At 46.9% G+C, this 27,324-nt stretch overlaps 1 protein-coding gene across 2 annotated transcripts; it reads right to left on the bottom strand.

Annotated features, from left to right (window-relative positions):
• Nucleotides 1–1,057: 1,057 nt before the first annotated feature.
• LOC125541448 (Protein kinase superfamily protein) lies at nucleotides 1,058–2,930 on the bottom strand. Of its 2 annotated transcripts, none has more exons than XM_048704859.2 (7): nucleotides 2,712–2,930; nucleotides 2,338–2,608; nucleotides 2,197–2,249; nucleotides 2,049–2,116; nucleotides 1,854–1,943; nucleotides 1,710–1,770; nucleotides 1,058–1,620 (listed from the first exon to the last, which is right to left on the bottom strand). In XM_048704859.2, exons 1-7 carry the CDS (start codon nucleotides 2,743–2,745, stop codon nucleotides 1,313–1,315), a joined length of 885 nt encoding a protein of 294 aa, XP_048560816.1. In that variant the 5' UTR covers nucleotides 2,746–2,930; the 3' UTR covers nucleotides 1,058–1,312. The 2 variants fall into 2 exon arrangements, with proteins under 2 accessions (XP_048560816.1, XP_048560818.1); XM_048704861.2 differs by having other exon boundaries at nucleotides 1,710–1,764; nucleotides 2,712–2,926.
• Between the last annotated feature and the right edge of the window lie 24,394 nt (nucleotides 2,931–27,324).

The raw sequence follows: 27,324 nt of genomic DNA, 5'->3' as shown, positions 1-27,324 counted from the left end.
CATGGCAATTTAACATTTTTGGTCTCCAAAACACAACAATTTTTGCCACACACTTGCATTGTTCTTTTGGACATGGCAAATTTAGGTAAATTTGATTGTTAAATCATTGCAAATGAAAAATCATGGCAAATTTGCTATGTGCTTGTGTTCAGTTTTTATATAGTTTTTGCCATGGATCATGACAACTTTTTGTTTGTATATCACATGTGTGCCATGTCATTTTTTGTTGCATTTTAAAGATAATTTAGGTAAATTTGTGTTCGTGACATGGCAAAATTTATGATTTTTGGGTTTTCAGACATCATGAAAATTAGAGAATTTTTTATGTGTTTTTATTGACAATTTGCAAATTGATGCTATATATGATGACAAATCTATTTTTTTATGGCAAGTGTTTCTGTTTTATTTATTTTTACCGGTTTTAGTTTTGAACTTTTTCCTTTTTTTGAAAGCAGTTTTGACTTCTTTCCTGGCTGTTAGTAATGATGATGGGAGGAGGCTCACCAAACAAACTGTCCTTAGTCGCGTTGGAGAGGTTAGCGGACATTTTGGTTCGCTCGATCCTCCCTCCCATAGTAAACGAATCGTTCACTCAGGGGACCTCTAGATCAAAGGTTCCGTATATATTGACTAGAAGGCATGGTCGAACCTTTTAAAAGAGATGGGAGAGGGTATTTTTTTCAGGGGCTAGATCCTGATATACTTTGTTGAGTTAATATCAGAATTGTAGTTAGATTATTTGATAAAAAAAATCAAATTACACATGTAATTTCAAACTTAAACTCCGAGAACTTTCTTAGCCTCCATTGGAAAAAAAGCCCACTAAAATTATTGAGAATTATTGGTCAGTTTATCATTACCAGCTCGTTTGAAATGCATTGTTCTAATACAAAAACCGGGGTAATCCTCCTTTTTCCAAAAAAAAAACTTGTTTGGAATGCAGGAACTTGATGGTAACAAACCAACTTTATTAACAGTCTTGCAAAAGAGAACCGAGTTTTGGAGTTTCTGTCCAGATATTTTTAATGTGTGGAGACTTCTTCCACCTTCCACCCGCAAAAAAAAAAAAATTGCGTGGAGACTTCTTCGCCACCGATGTCATATAATATCTCTGCGTGGATGTACAATACATACTCTCTCCGTTTCGAATTACTTGTTGCAGATATAAATGTACCTCGATGTATTTTAGTTTTAGATACATTTATTTCTGCGACGAGTAAGTAATTTGAAACGGAAGGAGTACATTGCAATTTGCATTGCATTCACCCGCAAGCAAAGGACAAAAAGAAGAGCTACGTACACAAGATTACTGTCATCTGTTTTTGTCACCCACCTTCCCCTGCAAGTAGCGGAGTACCTGTGGGATCGAGACAACGGCGGTGCCGCTGCCAGGCCTAGTGCAGAGCCTCGCGACTATCACGAGGTCCCGGAGCTCGCCGGCGTCGTAGGTGCCCCCGAGATCCGCGTCCACCATCCTCTGCATGGATCCGGCGAACCCTGGCTCCTGCACCCACCGCACGAGCTCGCCGTCGCCGCCCCCGGGCGACTGTCCGGTGACGAGCTCCAGGAGCAACACGCCGTACTGGAACACCAGCTCCGTCCGCCTCTGCTGAATTCGCTCTGGAGAAAGAACACGCAGGCTCTAGTGTCAGTGTCAGTGCCATTCCAGACGTGTCAGACAAAGTGATGATAAAAATGGCCAAGAGAACCTTCGGCGTGGGATCCTTCGGAAGAGTCGTGACCGACGACACTGACGTTCGATAGCTGAAACTTAGTACAAATTCAGTTGCTCGATCGATCTATTGGCGGGCCAGGACAGATAGCATCGTCTGCAACGTACCAATGTGACTCACCTTGGCGACGAAATCAGCATCCATCAGCACGTTGCTCGAGTTCACCGTCACGTGGAACACCGGAGGGTCGCAGAAGTAGTAGAGATACTCCTGCATCCACTCAAAATCAATCAAGAAAATAAATGGTGTTATCTTTCTTGCGTCAAATTTTGAAGTGTTGTGGATGTGGCAGTGGTCGTTAGCAGAAAGGATTACCAGGGCTGCTGCGACATCTATGGCAACCTGCAACCGGGTCCTCCAGTTGAGTGGCGTCCTAAGAGGATCTGTTGCAGCAGGACGCATCATCAGTGTGGCAGCTTAACTGAAGAGCACAAGAGATATCCCTCCCTCAAGAATTTATTACCGTGGAGGCATTCTTTCAGGCTCCTGTTCTCCATCTGATCAAACACCAGAAACCTGTAACAAGAAAGAGAAGCGCAAATCAGAAGATTAGTTAGGAGAAGAGAAAAATACAGTACTAATAAAAATGGCGCCGTGGGTGAACCTGTTGTGTCCTTCTGAGAAGCCGCGGAGCCTGACGACGTGTCGGTGGTTGAGGCGGCCGAGCAGCTGCAGCTCCCGGTAGAAGGCGCCCTCCTGCCCTTCCTGGTCCGGGTCGCCGCCGCCCGCACGGCGCACCGTGGCGACGAGGCCATCAGCGAAGCGGGCGCGGTACGCCGTGCCGCGAGGCCCGCCGGTCTCGAGGGCCGTGCTGAAGCCTCTGGTGGCCGCCTCGATCTCGCTCGGCTTGAACCTCCTCACGAACGGCAGAACACCTGGTTTTCCGAAAGCAAAGCCACAGAGAGACAGATTGGTACGCGTGCGCGAAATTCCCGAGGAAAAGAAGGCAGTGAAGCTCGGAGAAGGGAGAGGGCGTACGCGTGCGGCCGAGCCGCTGGTGGAGGCAGCCCATGCCCACCCGTCTGGAGAGGTCGGCAGGCAGAGGCAGACGGCGCACCGGGATTGGTGCGCTTATTTGTTTCAGAGCAGAGGAGACAGATGCTCCTACTGTAGTAGGCAGCAGGCAGACGGTGAGGGAGGCCTATGTTTTCTTGCTCTTGTTTATGGAGATCTTCAGGTACAACGAAATGGACCGCCTATCCTCTTTTGCCGTTGGTAAATTAGTTAAAACCGTGCTGCCGCAGCGAAAGCAGGGATGCTCGAGTCGACTTGCTTTTGTGTCGGTCCCCATCCAGCCTCCCACTCGCAACGCAAGTTTCGAATCATAAAAGGTGAAGAAAAATTCCTCTCGAGGCACGAACTAGGGAGGCATCACCATGTGGCTGCCCTACAAGAAAAAGTAGTGTGGGCGTCATTAAGCAAATAAAAACGAATTTAGGATATGCATGCATCTCCTACTACTTTTTCTATCTTTTACCTTAGGACCACTCTCTCTTTTCCCAAGCATGTGCCTCCAGATCCCATAGGACCATTCGGACCAATTTTTTTGACACCCGAGTCTACATGGCAAGGCATCAGTTTGAGTCTATGCATTGGTCGTATGCCCTTAGGGCATGTATAATGGTGACATATGGATACATATGTCCCATGATAAAAAGTAATTTAAGGCACTTATATTTATGTTTTCTCCCCAATGCAAGCTATCATTAGTGGGCCTCATTAAGAAATAGAAAATAAAGACTCTAGTACACATGCATCTCTACTTTCACTCAAGCATTTTCAGCTTTTGTCACCGGACCACACTTTTTCTCTTCAAGGACCGCCTCCTGGAGAGGATCCCGCTTCCCTATCCGAACCTACTTTACGTCATATTCGATCCTACATGGCATGCGAGGCATCACCTTGAGGCTATGCATTGTACATGCCCTTAGAGCATCTCCAAAGCGGACCATCAATTTGTATCTGTCCAAACAACATGATCCGAACTTGTTATGTCATCTAACATGATTCTGTATCGGTCGGCTGACCGATTCAAAAAAGTTTTTTCCCGCAAATTGAAAGCTAACTCGGGGGGGAGGGGGGGCTTGCGAGATTTCGGAAAGTAGCCACGTGGAACTCTGACACCCCAAACAACTGAAATTTCCTCCCTACTTTGCATCCACACCCTCCTCCGCCGCCGCCGTTGTACCTCTTCGGCCGCCACCCAAGTCTTGCCGAACGTCCGAAGCACCATCCATGCACCCGCTCCCCTTGTACTACTGCTGTTGGTGAATGCAGTATTTCAAATTTTTTACCTACGATCACGCAAGATCTATCTAGAAGATGCATAGCAACGAGAGGGGAGAGTGTGTCTACGTACCCTCGTAGACTGAAAGCGGAAGCGTTTAGTAACGCGGTTAATGTAGTCAAACGTCTTCGTGATCCAACCGATCCTAGCACCGAACGTACGACACCTCTGCGTTCAGCACACGTTCAGCTCGATGACGTCCCTCGAGCTCTTGATCCAGTTGAGGACGAGGGAGAGTTTCGTCAGCACGACGGCGTGTTGACGATGATGATGAAGTTACCGGTGCAGGGCTTCGCCTAAGCACTACGACGATATGACCAAGCTGTGTAACTGTGGAGGGGGCACCGCACACGGCTAAGAGAAGACTTGGTGTGCCTTTGGGGTGCCCCCCTCCCACGTATATAAAGGAGGGGAAGAGGAGGTTGTCGTGGTTCTAAGTCTGACAGTAGAATAGGGGGTACGTATGAGGAGGCAAGATCCTAGCTACGATGAGATTGTGCATGCAAGATTTACGAGTTCAGGCCCTTCTCGGAGGAAGTAAAAGCCCTATGTCTCGGTGCCCGGAGGCGGTCGGCTAGATTATGTGTGAAGTTACAGGGGGTGCGAACCCTTGTGCTAGTGGAGGGGGGTGACTTATATAGAGTGCGCCAAGACTTCAGCCAGCCCACGTTACAAGGAGTTCAATGTACATTAAGATGAGACGTTACTGGTAATGCCAACAATAAAGACATATAAATGATCATTAACGCTACGGAGTGAACTCCTGACCGTTGCCATCCTGAGTGATTTTAGATCTTCTGTACTCCAAGTGGTTTCTAGTATGGTTGAATGATGATATACTGGTCGAATGGAACTGGGTTATCCGAGTGGAATTGTTAGTCTAGTGGGTTGCACTCTGAGGTGATTCCAGTCGGTGGATGCTGCTGTGTTTTGAATACCGTTGATATTAGGGCAGTGTCCTTGGGAAGGGTGTTTAGGTCAAGCCTATTACCCTACCCTAGGTACATATCATCGTCATTAGCCCCCGAATGGGTCGAGGTTCAAGGGGAGAAGAGGTTGAATATAGTTCCAACCTGATTCTTATGCTTCAGGGGCATTTTCCCTGGGTCGGCGAACGACGCTGGAACTTCAACTTTGTTTTCAGTCGCCTTGATCCATTCAGAGTTTGTCGACTGAATTTATTCTGATGTGCTTCGAGTGTTGGAGTGGTATGAAATCTTGGGCGTGATTGGTTGCACGGCCATTCCCGGACCTCACGAGATTCAAAATTTGGGGAAGTGCACGGGACGGAGAGCATCGTAGTAAACGGGACGAATTAGGCAGGGGTGCCTCGATCTCCGCGCCACCTTTTTCGCCATGTACCGAGCGCGCGACTGTTGCAGGATTTGACAGGATCTCTCGGGCCCACATGTCAGCCACTCGGAAGCGGGCTAATAAAAGGCGCCATGGCCGGTGTGTCTGCACAGCGCATCCCATTCTCCTTCTTCTTCTTCTTCTTCTTCTTCTTCTTCTTCTTCTTCTTCTTCTTCTTCTTCTTTTCTTCTTCTTCTTTTTCTTCCTCTGCTTCTCCACCTCGCCGTCCGCTGCTCTCGACGCCATCGCTCCACTCGTGAGCAGTCCGCGGTGATGGGGAAGGACAAGACGGCGGCCCTAGAGCGTGCCAAGAAGGTGACGACGATGATGACGGTGAAGCCGAAGGGCAAGAAGACGAGTCGGGGGGATCGTCTTCGAGGTCCGGCCTGCCGCACTGCTGGATCCAGGGCGACTGGATTCGGTCCACGATACAGCAGGAGGATCTGTCCGAAGGGGGCTTGATTGCCCACGGATCTTGGAGGCTGCCGGGCAACGAGACCGAGCCGCAGCCGCAGGAGGGTGAGTGCGTCCTCCTCACGACTCACGTTGACCGTGGTTTCTCACTGCCCCCATCCTTTCTTCCGGGGTTTTCTGAACTTTTTTAGAGCCCAACTTCATCACTTTTCCCCCAACACCATCACGTACCTCGCTGCATTTGTTTCCATGTGTGAGAATTTCCTGGGTTGTCGACCGCATTGGGGTCTCTTCAAACACATCTTTACTTGTCGCTCTCAGTCTATGAAAAAGGCTAATTCGAGTGATGAGAGGACGCATGTGATCCAGATGTGTGGAGGTCTAGGGATTCAGACGAGAGGCAAAAGTACTTTTCCAGCTGTGATTCTTCCCGATTCAGCTAGAGGGTGCCAATCGACCTGGTTTTATTTCAAGGACCAACCAACTCCTCGCCAGTCGACCGGTCTTCCTCCCTTCTCCATGGAGTGAGTCCAGCAGCCTACTTCTTTGAAAGTAACTTCGGGAGAGAAAGCAAAGGTGAACATGCTAGTGGAACGATTAGTCCAATTAGTCCGCGATGGCGTGACTGGTATGGACTTGCTGGAGGTGTTTCTCAGTCGACGCATCCAGCCACTCCAGGCCCGCGATCATCCTATGTGGATGTACTCGGGTATTGAAGACACCACTCGGATCCACCCGGAGGAGTTCACCGAGGAAACGGTGGAGCAGTGGTTGCAGGGCATCACTGGAAACAAAGACATACCTAGGGGGTCTAGGAGAGTTCTACCATTCGACGCTGACAATGAACCTGAAAAGGTCTATTCTTTACTGCCGAGTGTTTCTTCATTCTGATTTGTAACTGTCCTTGTGCTCGACTGATGTCTGTGCTATTCTTTGCCTTGCAGGTTTACACTAAGATGTACTCGATGCCCAATGGAGAACAGGATCAGGACGGAGAGGCGAGCGGAGGTGAAAGTGGTGACTGGAAATCCAATGAAGAAGATGGGGAGGAGAGTGAGGACTCAAGCAACGGCGAGGAGGTCGACTCTGTCGGGGAACGTAGTAATTTCAAAAAATTTCCTACGCACACGCAAGATCATGGTGATGCATAGCAACAAGAGGGGAGAGTGTTGTCTATGTACCCTCGTAGACCGAAAGCGAAAGCGTTATGACAACGCGGTTGATGTAGTCATACGTCTTCACAGCCGACCGATCAAGCACCGAAACTACGGCACCTCCGAGTTTTAGCACACGTTCAGCTCGATGATGATCTCCGGACTCCGATCCAGCAAAGTGTCGGGGAAGAGTTCCGTCAGAACGACGGCGTGGTGACGATCTTGATGTTCTACTGTCGCAGGGCTTCGCCTAAGCACCACTACAATATTATCGAGGACTATGGTGGAAGGGGGCACCGCACACGGCTAAGAAAACGATCACGAGGATCAACTTGTGTGTCTAGAGGTGCCCCCTTGCCCCCGTATATAAAGGAGCAAGGGGAGGTGCAGCCGGCCCTAGGAGGAGGCGCGCAGGAGGAGTCCTACTCCTACCGGGAGTAGGACTCCCCCCCTTTCCCTAGTTGGATTAGGACTTGGGGGGGAAGGAGGAGAGGGAAGAAAGGAAAGGGGGGCACCACCCCCCCTCCTTGTCCAATCCGGACTTGGGGGGGGGGGGCGGGAAGGGCGCGCGGCAGCCCCTAGGCCTCCTCTCCTCTTTCTCCACTAGGCCCATTAAGGCCCATTAGGTTACCGGGGGGTTCCGGTAACCTCCCGATACTCCGGTAAAATGTCGATTTCACCCGGAACATTTCCGATGTCCAAACATAGGCTTCCAACATATCAATCTTTATGTCTCGACCATTTCGAGACTCCTCGTCATGTCCGTGGTCACATCTGGGACTCCGAAAAAACTTCGGTACATCAAAATATATAAACTCATAATGAAACTGTCATCGTAACGTTAAGCGTGCGGACCCTACGGGTTCGAGAACAATGTAGACATGACCGAGACATGTCTCCGGTCAATAACCAATAGCGGAACCTGGATGCTCATATTGGCTCCTACATATTCTATGAAGATCTTTATCGGTCAGACCGCATAACAACATACATTGCTCCCTTTGTCATCGGTATGTTACTTGCCCGAGATTCGATCGTCGGTATCTCAATACCTAGTTCAATATCGTTATCGGCAAGTCTCTTTACTCGTTTCGTAATACATCATCTCGCAACTAACTCATTAGTTGTAATGCTTGCAAGGCTTATGTGATGTGCATTACCGAGAGGGCCCAGAGATACCTCTCCGACAATCGGAGTGACAAATCCTAATCTAGAAATATGCCAACCCAACATGTACCTTTGGAGACACCTGTAGAGCTCTTTTATAATCACCCAGTTACGTTGTGACGTTCGGTAGCACACAAAGTGTTTCTTCGGCAAACGGGAGTTGCATAATCTCATAGTCATAGGAACATGTATAAGTCATGAAGAAAGGAATAGCAACATACTAAACGATCGGGTGCTAAGCTAATGGAATGGGTCATGTCAATCACATCATTCTTCCAATGATGTGATCCCATTAATCAAATGACAACACATGTCTATGGTTAGGAAACATAACCATCTTCGATTAACGAGCTAGTCAAGTAGAGGCACACTAGTGACATTTGGTTTGTCTATGTATTCACACAAGTATTATGTTTCCGGATAATACAATTCTAGCATGAACAATAAACATTTACCATGATATAAGGAAATAAATAATAACTTTATTATTGCCTCTAGGGCATATTTCCTTCAGTCTCCCACTTGCACTAGAGTCAATAATCTAGATTACACAGTAATGATTCTAACACCCATGGAGCTTTGGTGCTGATCATGTTTTGCTCGTGGAAGAGGCTTAGTCAACGGGTTTGCTACATTCAGATCCGTATGTATCTTGCAAATCTCTATGTATCCCACCTGGACTAGATCCCGGATGGAATTGAAGCGTCTCTTGATGTGCTTGGTTCTCTTGTGAAATCTGGATTCCTTTGCCAAGACAATTGCACCAGTATTGTCACAACAGATTTTCATTGGACCCGATGCACTAGGTATGACACCTAGATCGGATATGAACTCCTTCATCCAGACTCCTTCGTTCGCTGCTTCCGAAGCAGCTATGTACTCCGCTTCACATGTAGATCCCGCCACAACGCTTTGTTTAGAACTGCACCAACTGACAGCTCCACTGTTTAATGTAAACACGTATCCGGTTTGCGATTTAGAATCGTCCGGATCAGTGTCAAAGCTTGCATCAACGCAACCATTTACGATGAGCTCTTTGTCACCTCCATATATGAGAAACATATCCTTAGTCCTTTTCAGGTATTTCAGGATGTTCTTGACCGCTGTCTAGTGATCCACTCCTGGATTACTTTGGTACCTCCCTGCTAGACTTATAGCAAGACATACATCAGGTCTGGTACACAGCATTGCATACATGATAGAGCCTATGGCTGAAGCATAGGGAACATCTTTCATTTTCTCTCTATCTTCTGCAGTGGTCGGGCATTGATTTTTACTCAATTTCACACCTTGTAACACAGGCAAGAATCCTTTCTTCGCTTGATCCATTTTGAACTTCTTCAAAATTTTGTCAAGGTATGTACTTTGTGAAAGTCCAATTAAGCGTCTTGATCTATCTCTATAGATCTTAATGCCCAATATGTAAGCAGCTTCACCGAGGTCTTTCATTGAAAAACTCTTATTCAAGTATCCCTTTATGCTATCCAGAAATTCTATATCATTTCCGATTAGTAATATGTCATCTACATATAATATCAGAAATGCTACAGAGCTCCCACTCACTTTCTTGTAAATACAGGCTTCTCCAAAAGTCTGTACAAAACCAAATGCTTTGATCACACTATCAAAGCGTTTATTCCAACTCCGAGAGGCTTGCACCAGTCCATAAATGGATCACTGGAGCTTGCACACTTTGTTAGCTCCCTTTGGATCAACAAAACCTTCCGGCTACATCATATACAACTCTTCTTCCAGAAATCCATTCAGGAATGCAGTTTTTACATCCATTTGCCAAATTTCATAATCATAAAATGCGGCAATTGCTAACATGATTCGGACAGACTTAAGCATCGCTACGGGTGAGAAGGTCTCATCGTAGTCAATCCCTTGAACTTGTCAAAAACCTTTTGCGACAAGTCGAGCTTTGTAGACAGTAACATTACCGTCAGCGTCAATCTTCTTCTTGAAAATCCATTTATTCTCAATTGCTTGCCGATCTTTGGGCAAGTCAACCAAAGTCCACACTTTGTTCTCATACATGGATCCCATCTCAGATTTCATGGCTTTAAGCCATTTTGCGGAATCTGGGCTCACCATCGCTTCTCCATAGTTCGTAGGTTCATCATGATCTAGTAGCATGACTTCTAGAACAGGATTACCGTACCACTCTGGTGCGGATCTTACTCTGGTTGATCTACGAGGTTCAGTAGTATCTTGTTCTGAAGTTTCATGATCATCATCATTAGCTTCCTCACTAATTGGTGTAGGTGTTACAGAAACCATTTTCTGTGATGTACTACTTTCCAATAAGGGAGCAGGTACAGTTACCTCATCAAGTTCTACTTTCCTCCCACTCACTTCTTTCGAGAGAAACTCCTTCTCTAGAAAGTTTCCGAATTTAGCAACAAAAGTCTGGCCTTCGGATCTGTGATAGAAGGTGTATCCAATAGTTTCCTTTGGATATCCTATGAAGACACATTTCTCCGATTTGGGTTCGAGCTTATCAGGTTGAAGCTTTTTCACATAAGCATCGCAGCCCCAAACTTTCAGAAACGACAACTTTGGTTTCTTGCCAAACCACAGTTCATAAGGCGTCGTCTCAACGGATTTTGATGGTGCCCTATTTAACGTGAATGCGGCCGTCTCTAAAGCATAACCCCAAAACGATAGCGGTAAATCAGTAAGAAACATCATAGATCGCACCATATCTAGTAAAGTACGATTACGACGTTCGGACACACCATTATGATGTGGTGTTCTGGGTGGCGTGAGTTGCGAAACTATTCCGCATTGTTTCAAATGTATACCAAACTCGTAACTCAAATATTCTCCTCCACGATCAGATCATAGGAATTTTATTTTCTTGTTACAATGATTTTCAACTTCACTCTGAAATTCTTTGAACTTTTCAAAAGTTTCAGACTTATGTTTCATTAAGTAGATATATCCATATCTGCTTAAGTCATCTGTGAAGGTGAGAAAATAACGATATCCGCCACGAGCCTCAACATTCATCGGACCACATACATCTGTATGTATGATTTCCAACAAATCTGTTGCTCTCTCCATTGTACCGGAGAACGGTGTTTTGGTCATCTTGCCCATAAGGCACGGTTCGCAAGTACCAAGTGATTCATAATCAAGTGGTTCCAAAAGTCCATCAGTATGGAGTTTCTTCATGCGCTTTACACCGATATGACCTAAACGGCAGTGCCACAAATAAGTTGCACTATCATTATCAACTCTGCATCTTTTGGTTTCTACATTATGAATATGTGTGTCACTACTATCGAGATTTAATAAGAATAGACCACTCTTCAAGGGTGCATGACCATAAAAGATATTACTCATATAAATAGAACAACCATTATTCTCTGATTTAAATGAATAACCGTCTCGCATCAAACAAGATCCAGATATAATGTTCATGCTCAACGCTGGCACCAAATAACAATTATTTAGGTCTAATACTAATCCCGAAGGTAGATGTAGAGGTAGTGTGCCGATCGCGATCACATCGACTTTGGAACCATTTCCCACGCGCATCGTCACCTCGTCCTTAGCCAATCTTCGCTTAATCCGTAGTCCCTGTTTCTAGTTGCAAATATTAGCAACAGAACCAGTATCAAATACCCAGGTGCTACTGCGAGCATTAGTAAGGTACACATCAATAACATGTATATCACATATACCTTTATTCACCTTGCCATCCTTCTTATCTGCCAAATACTTGGGGTAGTTCCGCTTCCAGTGACCAGTCTGCTTGCAGTAGAAGCATTCAATTTCAGGCTTAGGTCCAGATTTGGGTTTCTTCTCCTGAGCAGCAACTTGCTTGCTGTTCTTTTGAAGTTCCCCTTCTTCTTCCCTTTGCCCTTTTCTTGAAACTAGTGGTCTTGTTGACCATCAACACTTGATGCTCCTTTTTGATTTCTACCTCCGCAGCTTTCAGCATTACGAAGAGCTCGGGAATTGTCTTATTCATCCCTTGCATATTATAGTTCATCACGAAGCTCTTGTAGCTAGGTGAAAGTGATTGGAGAATTCTATCAATGACGCAATCATCTGGAAGATTAACTCCCAATTGAATCAAGTGATTATTATACCCAGACATTTTGAGTATATGCTCACTGACAGAACTGTTCTCCTCCATCTTGCAGCTATAGAACTTATTGGAGACTTCATATCTCTCAATCCGAGCATTTGCTTGAAATATTAACTTCAACTCCTGGAACATCTCATATGCTCCATGATGTTCAAAACGTCGTTGAAGTCCCGATTCTAAGCCGTAAAGCATGGCACACTGAACTATCGAGTAGTCATCAGCTTTGCTCTGCCAGACGTTCATAACATCTGGTGTTGCTCCAGCAGCAGGCCTGGCACCCAGCGGTGCTTCCAGGACGTAATTCTTCTGTGCAGCAATGAGGATAATCCTCAAGTTACGGACCCAGTCCGTGTAATTGCTACCATCATCTTTCAACTTTGCTTTCTCAAGGAACGCATTAAAATTCAACGGAACAACAGCACGGGCCATCTATCTACAATCAAACATAAACAAGCAAGATACTATCAGGTACTAAGTTCATGATAAATTTAAGTTCAATTAATCATATTACTAAAGAACTCCCACTTAGATAGACATCCCTCTAATCCTCTAAGTGATCACGTGATCCAAATTAACTAAACCATGTCCGATCATCACGTGAGATGGACTAGTTTCATTGGTGAACATCACTATGTTGATCATATCTACTATATGATTCACGCTCGACCTTTCGGTCTCTGTGTTCCGAGGCCATATCTGTATATGCTTGGCTCGTCAAGTATAACCTGAGTATTCCGCGTGTGGAACTGTTTTGCACCCGTTGTATTTGAACGTAGAGCCTATCACACCCGATCATCACGTGGTGTCTCAGCACGAAGAACTTTCGCAACGGTGCATACTCAGGGAGAACACTTCTTGATAATTAGTGAGAGATCATCTTAAAATGCTACTGTCAATCAAAGCAAGATAAGATGCATAAAAGATAAACATCACATGCAATCAATATAAGTGATATGATATGGCCATCATCATCATCTTGTGCTTGTGATCTTCATCTTCGAAGCACCATCATGATCACCATCGTCACCGGCGTGACACCTTGATCACCATCGTAGCATCGTTGTCGTCTCGCCAATCTTATTCTTCCACGACTATCGCTACCGCTTAGTGATAAAGTAAAGCATTACAGCGCGATTGCATTGCATACAATAAAGCGACAACCATATGGCTCCTGCCAGTTGCCGATAACTCGGTTACAAAACATGATCATCTCATACAATAAAATTTAGCATCATGTCTTGACCATATCACATCATAACATGCCCTGCAAAAACAAGTTAGACGTCCTCTACTTTGTTGTTGCAAGTTTTACGTGGCTGCTACGGGCTTAAGAAAGAACCAATCTTACCTACGCATCAAAACCACAATGATAGTTTGTCAAGTTGGTGCTGTTTTAACCTTCGCAAGGACCGGGCGTAGCCACACTCGGTTCAACTAAAGTTGGAGAAATTGACACCCGCCAGCCACCTGTGTGCAAAGCACGTCGGTAGAACCAGTCTCGCGTAAGCGTACACGTAATGTCGGTCCGGGCCGCTTCATCCAACAATACCGCCGAACCAAAGTATGACATGCTGGTAAGCAGTATGACTTATATCGCCCACAACTCACTTGTGTTCTACTCGTGCATATAACATCAACATATAAAACCTAGGCTCTGATACCACTGTCGGGGAACGTAGTAATTTCAAAAAATTTCCTACGCACATGCAAGATCATGGTGATGCATAGCAACGAGAGGGGAGAGTGTTGTCTACGTACCCTCGTAGACCGAAAGCGGAAGCATTATGACAACGCGGTTGATGTAGTCATACGTCTTCACAGCCGACTGATCAAGCACCGAAACTACGGCACCTCCGAGTTATAGCACACGTTCAGCTCGATGACGATCCCCGGACTCCGATCCAGCAAAGTGTCAGGGAAGACTTCCGTCAGCACGACGGCGTGGTGACGATCTTGATGTTCTACTGTCGCAGGGCTTCGCCTAAGCACCACTACAATATTATCGAGGACTATGGTGGAAGGGGGCACCGCACACGGCTAAGAAAACAATCACGAGGATCAACTTGTGTGTCTAGAGGTGCCCCCTTGCCCCCGTATATAAAGGAGCAACGGGAGGTGCGGCCGGCCCTAGGAGGAGGTGCGCAGGAGGAGTCCTACTCCTACCGGGAGTAGGACTCCCCCCTTTCCCTAGTTGGATTAGGACTTGGGGGGGGGGGGAAGGAGGAGAGGGAAGAAAGGAAAGGGGGGGGGTGCCACCCCCCTCCTTCTCCAATTCGGACTTGGGGGGGGGGGAGGGGCGCGCGGCAGCCCCTAGGCCTCCTCTCCTCTTTCTCCACTAGGCCCATTAAGGCCCATTAGGTTACCGGGGGGTTCCGGTAACCTCCCGATACTCCGGTAAAATGCCGATTTCACCCGGAACACTTCCGATGTCCAAACATAGGCTTCCAATATATCAATATTTATGTCTCGACCATTTCGAGACTCCTCGTCATGTCCGTGATCACATCCGGGACTCTGAACAAACTTCGGTACATCAAAATATATAAACTCAAAATGAAACTGTCATCGTAACGTTAAGCGTGCGGACCCTACGGGTTCGAGAACAATGTAGACATGACCGAGACATGTTGTCAGGACCCCGATTCCAAGTCACATCGATCTAACCGGTAACACCTCATATCACTTTGCGGCCTCACGCACGGTATTCCCACGGGTGTCGCGTTACCATGGCCCGGGACCGTTTGTGCCTTTTGGCTCAAGTATATGATAGTGTCGCTAGCATCCATATGACAGAGAACCCGGGCCGACATGGCTAGTCGTGAACCCAAAGCGGCACTAACCTATGGGGACAGGCATACATGAATCACATCGAGGTTGTCGGTCAGCAGCGTGTGAATCCGGGCTGTAGCACCGGGCTAAGAGGATTCCGGGAACCCGGGCTGTAGCAGGCTAGGCAGGACTCCGGATGTCACCGCGTGACATTTCCCCGAAGGGACAGACACAGGAACAAAGTGAAACACATGCCGGCCAGTCAAGTGTCCTGAGCAGGAGTGCTGGGCTAGTAGGACTCCGGTGAACCGGGCTGTAGCGGACTACTATGGCTCATGGAAGCACTAGACTACATTTCCCCATAAGAGAGGCTGCCAAGGATAAACAACTAGATTGTCGGATCCCACACATACCAAGCATTTCAATCATACACACAATATGCTCGGTATGTGTAAATACAACATGGCATCACAACATAACTCTACAACTCAAGTATTTATTCCTTAGGCTCCGAGGAGTGAGATATTACAAACATGGGTCTCATGACCCAACAATCACAGCATACAAATCAAGCACATGTGGAAGCTTAACATGTCTGAGTACAGACATCTACAAATGGAAAAAGGCTAAGAAGCCTGACTATCTACCAGATCTTGCCGAGGGCACAAGATCGTAGCTGAGGTATCAAGCTAACGTCGAAGTCCACACGGAACTACTAGCGAGACTGAAGTCTCTCTCTGCAAAACATAAATTAAGCAAACGTGAGTACAAAGGTACTCAGCAAGACTTATAGAAGAACTACCTACATATGCATCAGTATCAACAAGGGGGGGGGGTGGAGTTTAACTGCAGCAAGCCAGCTTTGACTCAGTGGCTAACCTGAACTACGACTGCAAGCAACTCTTTTGAGGTGCCGCACACGAGTCCACATATTCACCATTCAATACACCACTATGGAACTGCTCCCGTCTCCCTACGAGAAGGCCATCCATAGCACTCACACTTATCTTGCGAGTTTTAGAGTATCCACTTTCACTTGTCTATGAACTATGCAAGGGGTCCAAGTTTCCATATCCGAGGAATATGGCTATTTGAATAGATAATGATAACCTTGCAGGGGTGTACTTCTTCACACACGCTTCCACCACTTACCGTCGTTTACACGACATGTACTCGGCAACCTTCAAGCGGAAGCCCAACGAGGGTGTCGGCCACGGCCTACCTAAACACTCAAGTCTCTAGTCCAGGTTTATCGCCTATCCAGGTTCCATCCGCAGGGAGTCTGGCCGAGGTTTCCACATACGGCCCCGAACGATGTGAACAGGGTTCCCGAGACACCAAACGGGCGCCCGGTACACCGTGCCACGGTGTACCTACCGCAACATAGCCCACCCCTGGGGTCAGCGCTACGCACGGCCGCCAACACATAACCTACAAACACCAGAAACTAGTTGCAACTCCTGGACAGAGTACTAGGGTGATTAAGAAGCCGAGAGGGTCAATTAAGGATCCCAATGAGTGGTAGTAGCTGTTCATGGATCACAGACACAGAACTCAGTTCCTGAGGACGGTTTCAATGATACAACCCACCATGTACTCCTACATGGCCTCTCACCGCTACCTTTACCCAAACGTGTTCACACACTTAGCTCACACACAGTAGGACATGTTCACACACCTCCTATTCATTCCCGATGAATCAGACCTGACACAACTCTATGCTATAGCAGGCATGACAAACAAGCATGAATGAGTAGGCACATCAGGGCTCAAACAACTCCTACTCATGCTAGTGGGTTTCATCTATTTACTATGCCAATGACAGGTCATGCAGAGGAAAGGGGTTCAACTACCGCAACATGTAACAGTTGAATTGTTGTTGTCCTAATGCAGTAAAAGAGAGCAGGAGCGAGAGAGTGGGATTGTATCGGAATGAACAAGGGGGTTTTTCTTGCCTGGCACTCCTGAAGATAACATAGTTCTTCATCGGTGTCATCGATCTCATCGTCGAAACCACGTCTATCGAGAGGGGACAAATACCGGCAGCAGAGAAAGAAACACAATCAATGCAATGCACAATATGATGCATGATCATGACATGTCAATATGCTGTGGTTCGAGCTAATGCAACTAGCTACATGTTAAATGGAGTTGGTTTGAACCCTAGGTTCAAATTCAAACTCCATGTGTGAAATTCAAATGCCATTTAATTGGTTTGACCTGATCAACAGGTATAAGTTGATCTAACATGCATGAAAGTGGTACAGATGGATAGATTGGATTTTTCTGATCATTTTTCATATATAATTTATTTCATTTGGAGTTACAGTTGAATTTCTATGAATTTTAGAAGTTATACTAATTTCTGGAATTTTCTAAACTTTTCTGATTTAATCAAATTTCTGAAAATAGTTGCAGCGTCAGCATGACATCAAGATGATGTCATCAGGTCAACACAGCTGACCGGGGTCAAACCTGAGTTGTGGGTCCCACATGTCGATGTAACAGGGTCAGCGGCAGAGGCTGACCAATGGGGCCAGGTCAACGCTGACGTGGCAAGGTCAAACTAACCAGTGGGCCACGGGCATTAGCTTCATCTAAGCAGGGGGATAAACATGTGATTAATTAAGGGTGTGGGCCCATTTGTCAGTGACGGAGGATGTTAGTTAGCCCCGTCATTAGTACTAATGATGGTGCCACGTTGGCTGCCGCCGGGGATGGTCGCCGGCGAGCACGCAGCACGGTGGAGGGATTCGGTTTCGCGCTATAGGGCATGGATCGACGAGCGGTTTGCGGCTACGGAAAGCTGGAAGTCTCGCGCATCTAAAGGAGGCAACGGCTCGTGCCAGAGTGGACTAAATCGACGATGGCGATAGCTTTTGCGGCGGCCGGAGTTTGGGTTAGTTTGGGCTCGGCGTTAGGGTGCTCGGGAGGAGGATTTGGTGGGCGTTCCAAGCTCCTGGGAGCGTGCAGAGAACGGTGACGCACTCGGTTTCGAGCCTCAGCGGCTGCAGTGACGGCAGGGACATCGCCGGCGACGTGGAGCTCTCGATTCCGGCTGTGGAGCTAGCTAGAGGATGCGCGCAACGACGAGGTAAGGGGGGTTTCGATTGGGGGCTCATAGAGGATCATTTGGCGCAGACGGCGAGGCCGGGGAGGGTCGAGGCTGAGCGGGAGGCCGAGAGGGATCTCCGGCGACCGAGGTTGAAGAAGATGGTGGTGAGGGCGCTCGGGGGCATCCGGCATCGCGTAGCTTGGTGGAGAGGACGAGGTAGACGTGGCGGAGCCCGTGGACTGCTCGGAGAGGCGAGGGGAGGTCGGTGGCCACGGGGGCAGCGGGCGGCGGCGACGGTTGCGCTCCGGCATTCTCGGGTCCGAGGGGGAGCGAGGCAGAGAGTGGGGTGGGGGAAAGTGAGAGGTCGGGCGGATCCGTACGACAACGGGGTGGTCATCCGCGGCGTCATGCTGGCCAGCGAGGGCCAGGCAGGCAGCTGCGTGCCAGCCCGCGCGGGCGCTGTGCTCGGCCTCACCTCTGCCAGTAGGCAGAGGTTGAAGACAGGCATGCCCCTGGTGGGCTGGGCCGGTTAGCTGCGCCGCCGGGTAAGGAGGCCCAAGTGGGTGAGGCAGGTGAGTTCTTCTCTCTCTCTCTTTCCTATTTTCTGTTTTCTATTTTTTTTGCAGTATGTTTTGACTTAGTTTAAATACTAAAACACTTTATAAAATTCTGCAAACTTTTATGGGCACTATCTGATTTAACCAGAGGCCCTCACCAAGTTTCAGAATATTTGGAGCTACCAAATATTTTATAGAAATTAGTAGCTCCAATTTAAATAAGTATTGACTTAATTCAAAGGCCCAAATAAATTATTTCTGTGACTCCCAAAATATTGGTTTGAATTTCACCTCATGCCAATATTTTCACAGAATAACAGGAACATTTTCTTGGACTCATTTGATGAGATTTAAATGTTGGTTATTTTTAGAGGTTTTCTGAGGCTTGGAAAATTCCTCAATTCAAATTTCAATTGAATTTAAACATGATGCAGCAACCAAACTAGTCCAAGGCCAGGGTAGAGCTAGGGCTGTGACAACTCACCCCCACTAAACAAGAATCTCGCCCCGAGATTCAAGACGTGAGGTAAGAAGATAGAGGGACACAAGCTAACACAATCTTCACGATCCAGATGTCTTTCTTGAGGATATTGATTCATTGCATCATCTTGATCTTGACGTCTTTGCTTTCGAGATCTTCATCCAGCATGATGACGACAGAAAGAAAATCTACAGGAACCGATCTCCTCGGAGATCGAGCACTCAAGATCAACTCATGGAGTGAGATATAAAACATTCTTGAGCTGAGACACGAAACACACATCAGGGGTGATGGAAAGAAGAGGATGATAAAGGTTCAAATTTGGTAGGCAACAATTCCACGCTTAAGTAGGATGGTGCATGGTTTCAAAGTAGCGAGGAGATAATTGCCATGATACCATAACGAGACATCTTAAGGAAGGTGACTCGCAGAAATATTCCCTTAAGTGGCAAAAAGAATTACTTTTGATTCAGAAATCATTGAAACTCTTCATACCAGCTTAAGGCAATTTACAATTGATCATTTGATATAGCTCGAAGAGATGGCATACTTGGACTAGGATGGATGATGTGGACTACCTTGTTGAAGACAACGCAATGGATGATTTTTGCTTATCATCGGAAATGGATGGAACCCGTGGTAGGACCACTTTGAAGATGATCCTGATCAGTAATTACTGAGAAGGGTAGTCCATAGTAGGATGACACAATGGCGGTGCAAGCTGGGAACAAAATGCAAATGCTAGGAATGATTCTAGTAACTGGAGAGAAACCCAACAGTAGAGAGAGATTCCACTGTTTGAAAGGTTATGGCATAATTGAAGAAACTGAGAACGGATCCCAATTAATGCCGACGATAAATCCTAGTGCTTGCGCGTGCTCTCAAGAACTTGAGCATTTCCGTATTCATCAAGGTTCTGCCAATATCCGTGTTAAGGATCCTGGCAACACAACATGCTACCATGATGAATAATGGTGGAAGATGCAGATGCAAAGAAAGATAACACTTTCTCATATTTCACCTTAGCGAGGCCAAGGGATCAGAATCTGGATGATCGGCCGAGAGACATTTAGCACTCTGCCTCTAATGTTCTCCTTGATGTGCTAGCGTAATCCATTCATAGATATGGTTTGATATCTAGAACATCAAGTAAAAGGTCGGACTTCGGCAGCTCAAGAATCCATAAGGAATAACTACGGAGGCAGATCCTGCGAGATCCTTATGGGGAGGTGACTAACTTCTTCAACCAGGATACTGCAATGATAGGCCTTCCGGTTAGGTGTGTTGGCCACGACATCCACATTACCGGTTACAGAGGGACCAACAATATAGTTCTTGGAGTATGTTCCAACCATCATATCTGCCCGAGATTCAGATCTGGTTGGTGTTAGGATATTCCAGACTCATCGAGTCTAGAAATAAAATGAAAGTTTGCAACACAAATCGACGAGATGTCATTGCGAGATTCTCAGGAAATGGACTATGGTAGTAAGCTCCAAAACATGAGCCGGTTTTGCTACAAACCTATGAACACGCTGTCCCAGACAAGCATGACCACATAGTAGTCTTATAATAAAACACTACCGAGTCCAGATGGGGAACCATCATCGAGGATATCGAAGTCCTTGCGTAAGTCTATCTCTTAAGAAGAAAGTTCTTCTCCTTGAACAAATCAATCAGTGGCTTGGTGTGCTGGGGATTCATATAGAATGAAGGTTGCAAGTCTCCAGACCACAGAATACTTCGCACGTATGCATGACTGACTTGGGATGATTCCAGAGAAGGCGAGACAAACTTTCCCAAATTCATGGAGGCAACTTGCTTCAAATGCACGTGAACTAGAGGAAGTCACTTTTAATACCAAACATATGCTTCATGAGCTAGCATGAAGAAATGCTTTCAAAGTTTCCAACACTAGCTTAATGTTCAACATGAATCATGGATAAGATGAAGATATTGTCGATGGGCTCAACAACAGGTCATCCAGATTTCCATGAAGATGGAATTCCATAATTAGGTGAACAAGGTGATAGCATTGGTCAGAATAAAGGATGTAATGGTGTATGCCCGAGGAATCAACCTCGAGTAGGACAACATTACGAACATCGTTGGTTCTGATTTGATTTGAGGATAGCCCACACTCAAATCAAAGTTTGGACAAGACGATAGATCCAATAACTGATCACGAGGACCAATCGATGAAGATATCATCTTTCTTCAACACACACACACACACAAAAGATATCCCTTAACACGAACTAAGCAAGACAAGCTTTTATCTTCCAACTCTCCAAGTTGTTGTTAAGCTTAACCAACTAGCTCAGGGGTATCCAACACAGATTCTTGGAGAAAAGGGTGGCTACAAGAAACCATCTTGATCACAAACTCAACATAGCGCTCAGGTGACAACCTGGTAATACTTCCAAGAAGATATTCGGAACATCACGAACCACCGATATGTTACTAAGCTCGAGAACAATCTTGCTTTTCAGGGCAAGACAATGTGATCAAGAGAGTGATGGATTGACACACTCCTAACACATTGGTCGAAGAGTGCACCAGAAACAATGATTAGGTAGCATAATCTACCTTAGAACAATGATTCAATAACCAACATGCTAAGAATGAAGGTATTGTCCTTTAACTACCAAGCAACGGGGTTGCTAGGAGTATTGATTTCACACATCACAGTTCACTTGTCGGCACTCCGGTTACAACAACACGGGACCGAGGAATGGATATTGATAGCGAGAAGTATCTCTATGTCAAGAATTCATGAGAAATGGTGCAATTCTCCTGACAATCCTGACATAAAGGGGGTAATACTCCGAGGTAGAACAGAACAAATGCTGGATTGGCATTTTGATCTGCAGAACACAACTACTTTGACCACTCCAAGAAATGGATGAGGTGCTGGAGTTAGTTTCTCCTAGTCATTCCGGAATAGAATGGCTTGATGGACCACAAGAATAATAGGCATCGATAACAGGAATGCACAACTAGTCCTGACTATCAAATGATAGATGATGGTCGGATAACAAATGAAGAGGGACAACTCAAGGGGACATATATCTTTCTGAGTTGTGGATGCATAGATTAATATGTCGAACCAAGTCCAACATATTTCTTCCGGATAACCCATGCAGAAAGGAAGAACTGGCAGAATCACAATATGAATGGAGTACTCCTCAAGAGCACCCTGCTTGTGATCTTTTGATTCAATCGAATTTCTGCCAAGGATGGTTCATGGTATTTGGAAGAAGGAAATACCATGGACCTCGAGGGCTATCGCAAAGGTTACTAATATTCTAAAGGTACGAGCAACACTATCAACACGAAGTAGGGTGAATCACTAGTTCAAAAACCCAGGAGTAGAATACCTACTACTAATGGCATCACGAAATGCTTTCGAGAATGGTGGCCAGAATTATCACACTGGGGATACAAAACATGGCTAGATCACTAGGTGACTCCCTAAAACACCTAGGGTCATAGTAATAGCTCCAACATATATGTCGAGGCAATAAAGTACCTCAACTCACCGATTAGTGTGATTAATCTGGCCCAAATGGACATCAGGAACAGGAGGAAGGGATTTGCAAATGCATCAGACTATTTAGAAACCTAGGATGACTCGGACAGCATAACGACTATGAATGCTCAAAATATTTGAGACATCCTGCAAAATAGTGGCATGACCACTCAACATTACAATATCAAGGTTGTGAGGCCAGCTATGAGCATACAGAGGTAAAAGGAACTGAACTGAGACTTGAATCCAACAATCCTATAAGTCTACGGATTAGAAACACGTCATCCTGATAGATAGATGAGAAGGCCTAGTTCTTAATTCCCTAGAAAAGAAGAGGATGACTCAGATCAGAGGGCATGAGGTATAAGGAGTAAAAAGAGCCTTACGTTCCCTTCCACAATCAATTCCCTTACATAACTAAAGCATTTTCTAGACTCGACTTCGACCAGTTTGGCTTGGTAATCCTACAGGCAGTCAGGCTCTGATACCAAAGCTGTCAGGACCCCGATTCCAAGTCACATCGGTCTAGCCGGTAACACCTCATATCACTTTGCGGCCTCACGCACGGTATTCCCACGGGTGTCGCCTTACCATGGCCCGAGACCGTTTGTGCCTTTTGGCTCACGTATATGATAGTGTCGCTAGCATCCATATGACAGAGAACCCGGGCCGACATGGCTAGTCATGAACCCAAAGCGGCACTAACCTATGGGGACAGGCATACATGAATCACATCGAGCATGTCGGTCAGCAGCGTGTGAATCCGGGCTGTAGCACAGGGCTAACAGGACTCCGGGAACCCGGGCTGTAGCAGGCTAGGCAGGACTCCGGATGTCACCGCGTGACATTTCCCCGAAGGGACAGACACAGGAACGAAGTGAAACACATGCCGGCCAGTCAAGTGTCCTGAGCAGTAGTGCTGGGCTAGCAGGACTCCGGTGAACCGGCTGTAGCGGACTACTATGGCTCATGGAAGCACTAGACTACATTTCCCCATAAGAGAGGCTGCCAAGGATAAACAACTAGATTGTCGGATCCCACACATACCAAGCATTTCAATCATACACACAATATGCTCGGTATGTGTAAATACAACATGGCATCACAACATAACTCTACAACTCAAGTATTTATTCCTTAGGCTCTGAGGAGTGAGATATTACAAACATGGGTCTCATGACCCAACAATCACAGCATACAAATCAAGCACATGCGGAAGCTTAACATGTCTGAGTACAGACATCTACAAATGGAAAAAAGGCTAAGAAGCCTGACTATCTACCAGGTCCTGCCGAGGGCACAAGATCGTAGCTGAGGTATCAAGCTAACGTCGAAGTCCACGCGGAACCACTAGCGAGACTGAAGTCTCTCTCTGCAAAACATAAATTAAGCAAACGGGAGTACAAAGGTACTCAGCAAGACTTATATCAGAACTAGCTACATATGCATCGGTATCAACAGGGGGGGGGGTGGTGGAGTTTAACTGCAGCAAGCCAGCTTTGACTCAGTGGCTAACCTGAACTACGACTGCAAGCAACTCTTTTGAGGTGGTGCACACGAGTCCACATATTCACCATTCAATACACCACTATGGAACTGCTCCCGTCTCCCTACGAGAAGGCCATCCATAGCACTCACACTTATCTTGCGAGTTTTAGAGTATCCACTTTCACTTGTCTATGAACTATGCAAGGGGTCCAAGTTTCCATATCCTAGGAATCCGGCTATTCGAATAGATAATGATAACCCTGCAGGGGTGTACTTCTTCACATACGCTTCCACCACTTACCGTCGTTTACACGACATGTACTCAGCAACCTTCAAGCGGAAGCCCAACGAGGGTGTCGTCCACGGCCTACCTAAACACTCAAGTCTCTAGTCCAGGTTTATCGCCTATCCAGGTTCCATCCGCAGGGAGTCCGGCCTAGGTTTCCACATACGGCCCCGAATGATGTGAACAGGGTTCCCGAGACACCAAACGGGCGCCTGGTACACCGTGCCACGGTGTATCTACCGCAACATAGCCCACCCCTGGGGTCAGCGCTACGCACGGCCGCCAACACATAACCTACAAACACCAGAAACTAGTTGCAACTCCTGGACAGAGTACTAGGGTGATTAAGAAGCCGAGAGGGTCAATTAAGGATCCCAATGAGTGGTAGTAGCTATTCATGGATCACAGACACAGAACTCAGTTCCTGAGGACGGTTTCAATGAGACAACCCACCATGTACTCCTACATGGCCTCTCACCGCTACCTTTACCCAAACGTGTTCACACACTTAGCTCACACACAGTAGGACATGTTCACACACCTCCGATTCATTCCCGATGAATCAGACCTGACACAACTCTATGCAATAGCAGGCATGACAAACAAGCATGAATGAGTAGGCACATCAGGGCTCAAACAACTCCTACTCATGCTAGTGGGTTTCATCTATTTACTGTGGCAATGACAGGTCATGCAGAGGAAAGGGGTTCAACTACCGCAGCATGTAACAGTTGAATCGTTGTTGTCCTAATGCAGTAAAAGAGAGCAGGAGCGAGAGAGTGGGATTGTATCGGAATGAACAAGGGGGTTTTGCTTGCCTGGCACTCCTGAAGATAACATAGTTCTTCATCGGTGTCATCGATCTCATCGTCGAAACCACATCTATCGAGAGGGGACAAATACCGGCAGCAGAGAAAGAAACACAATCAATGCAATGCACAATATGATGCATGATCATGACATGTCAATATGCTTTGGTTCGAGCTAATGCAACTAGCTACATGTTAAATGGAGTTGGTTTGAACCCTAGGTTCAAATTCAAACTCCATATGTGAAATTCAAATGCCATTTAATTGATTTGACCTGATCAGCAGGTATAAGTTGATCTAACATGCATGAAAGTGGTACAGATGGATAGATTGGATTTTTCTGATCATTTTTCATATATAATTTATTTCATTTGGAGTTACGGTTGAATTTCTATGAATTTTAGAAGTTATACTAATTTCTGGAATTTTCTAAACTTTTCTGATTTAATCAAATTTCAGAAAATAGTTACAGTGTCAGCATGACATCAAGATGACGTCATCAGGTCAACACAGCTGACCGGGGTCAAACCTGAGTTGTGGGTCCCACATGTCGGTGTAACAGGGTCAGCGGCAGAGGCTGACCAGTGGGGCCAGGTCAACGCTGAGGTGGCAAGGTCAAACTGACCAGTGGGCCACGGGCATTAGCTTAATCTAACAGGGGGATAAACATGTGATTAATTAAGGGTGTGGGCCCATTTGTCAGTGACGGAGGATGTTAGTTAGCCCCATCATTAGTACTAATGATGGTGCCACGTTGGCTGCCGTCGGGGATGGTCGCCGGCGAGCACACAGCACGGCGGAGGGCTTCGGTTTCGCGCTATAGGGCATGGATCGACGAGCGGTTTGCGGCTACGGAAAGCTGGAAGTCTCGTGCATCTAAAGGAGGCAACGGCTCGCGCCGGAGTGGACTAAATCGACGACGGCGACAGCTTTTGCGGCGGCCGGAGTTCGGGTTAGTTTGGGCTCGGCGTAGGGTGCTCGGGAGGAGGATTTGGTGGGTGTTCCAAGCTCCTGGGAGCGTGCAGAGAACGGTGACGCGCTCGGTTTCGAGCCTCAGGGGCTGCAGCGACGGCGGGGACATCGCTGGCGATGTGGAGCTCTCGGTTCCGGCTGTGGAGCTAGCTAGAGGATGCGCGCGACGACGAGGTAAGGGGGATTTCGATCGGGGGCTCACAGAGGATCGTTTGGCGCAGACGGCGAGGCCGGGGAGGGTCGAGGCTGAGCGGGAGGCCGAGAGGGATCTCCGGCGACCGAGGTTGAAGAAGATGGTAGTGAGGGCGCTTGGGGGCATCCGGCATCGCGTAGCTTGGTGGAGAGGACGAGGCAGACGTGGCGGAGCCCGTGGACTGCTCCAAGAGGCGAGGGGAGCTCGGTGGCCACAGGGGCAGCGGGCGGCAGCGAGGGTTGCGCTCCGGCGTTCTCGGGTCCGAGGGGGAGCGAGGCAGAGAGCGGGGTGGGGGCAAGTGAGAGGTCGGGCGGATCCGTACGACAACGGGGTGGTCATCCGCGGCATCGCGCTGGCCAGCGAGGGCCAGGCAGGCAGCTGCGTGCCAGCCCGCGCGGGCGCCGTGCTCGGCCTCGCCTCTGCCGGTAGGCAGAGGTTGAAGACAGGCATGCCCCTGGTGGGCTGGGCCGGTTAGCTGGGCCGCCGGGTAAGGAGGCCCAAGTGGGTGAGGCAGGTGAGTTCTTCTCTCTCTCTCTCTCTCTTTCCTATTTTCTGTTTTCTATTTTTTGCAGTATGTTTTGACTTAGTTTAAATACTAAAATACTTTATAAAATTCTGCAAACTTTTATGGGCACTATCTGATTTAAACCAGAGGCCCTCACCAAGTTTCAGAATATTTGGAGCTACCAAATATTTTATAGGAATTAGTAGCTCCAATTCAAATAAGTATTGACTTAATTCAAAGGCCCAAATAAATTATTTCTGTGACTCCCAAAATATTGGTTTGAATTTCACCTCATGCCAATATTTTCACAGAATAACAGGAACATTTTCTTGGACTCGCTTGATGAGATTTAAATGTTGGTTATTTTTAGAGGTTTTCTGAGGCTTGGAAAATTCCTCAATTCAAATTTCAATTGAATTTAAACATGATGCAGCAACCAAACTAGTCCAAGGCCAGGGTAGAGCTAG

Source organism: Triticum urartu, chromosome 2A, assembly GCF_056163025.1.
Source record: "Triticum urartu cultivar PI428250 chromosome 2A, HENAU_Tu73, whole genome shotgun sequence".
Classification (NCBI taxonomy): domain Eukaryota; kingdom Viridiplantae; phylum Streptophyta; class Magnoliopsida; order Poales; family Poaceae; genus Triticum; species Triticum urartu.
Note: the sequence above shows the minus strand (reverse complement) of the source record. Positions and strands in the feature narration are given on the sequence as shown.

Excerpts from the sequence above, each read along its gene's own strand:
- LOC125541448 (XM_048704859.2), bottom strand. The coding sequence starts at position 2,745 with ATGGGCTGCCTCCACCAGCGGCTCGGCCGCACGC. Across the intron at positions 2,117-2,196 it reads CCTGAAAGAATGCCTCCACG|ATCCTCTTAGGACGCCACTC; the intron begins GTAATAAATTCT and ends CTGCTGCAACAG. Across the intron at positions 1,944-2,048 it reads TAGATGTCGCAGCAGCCCTG|GAGTATCTCTACTACTTCTG; the intron begins GTAATCCTTTCT and ends GAGTGGATGCAG.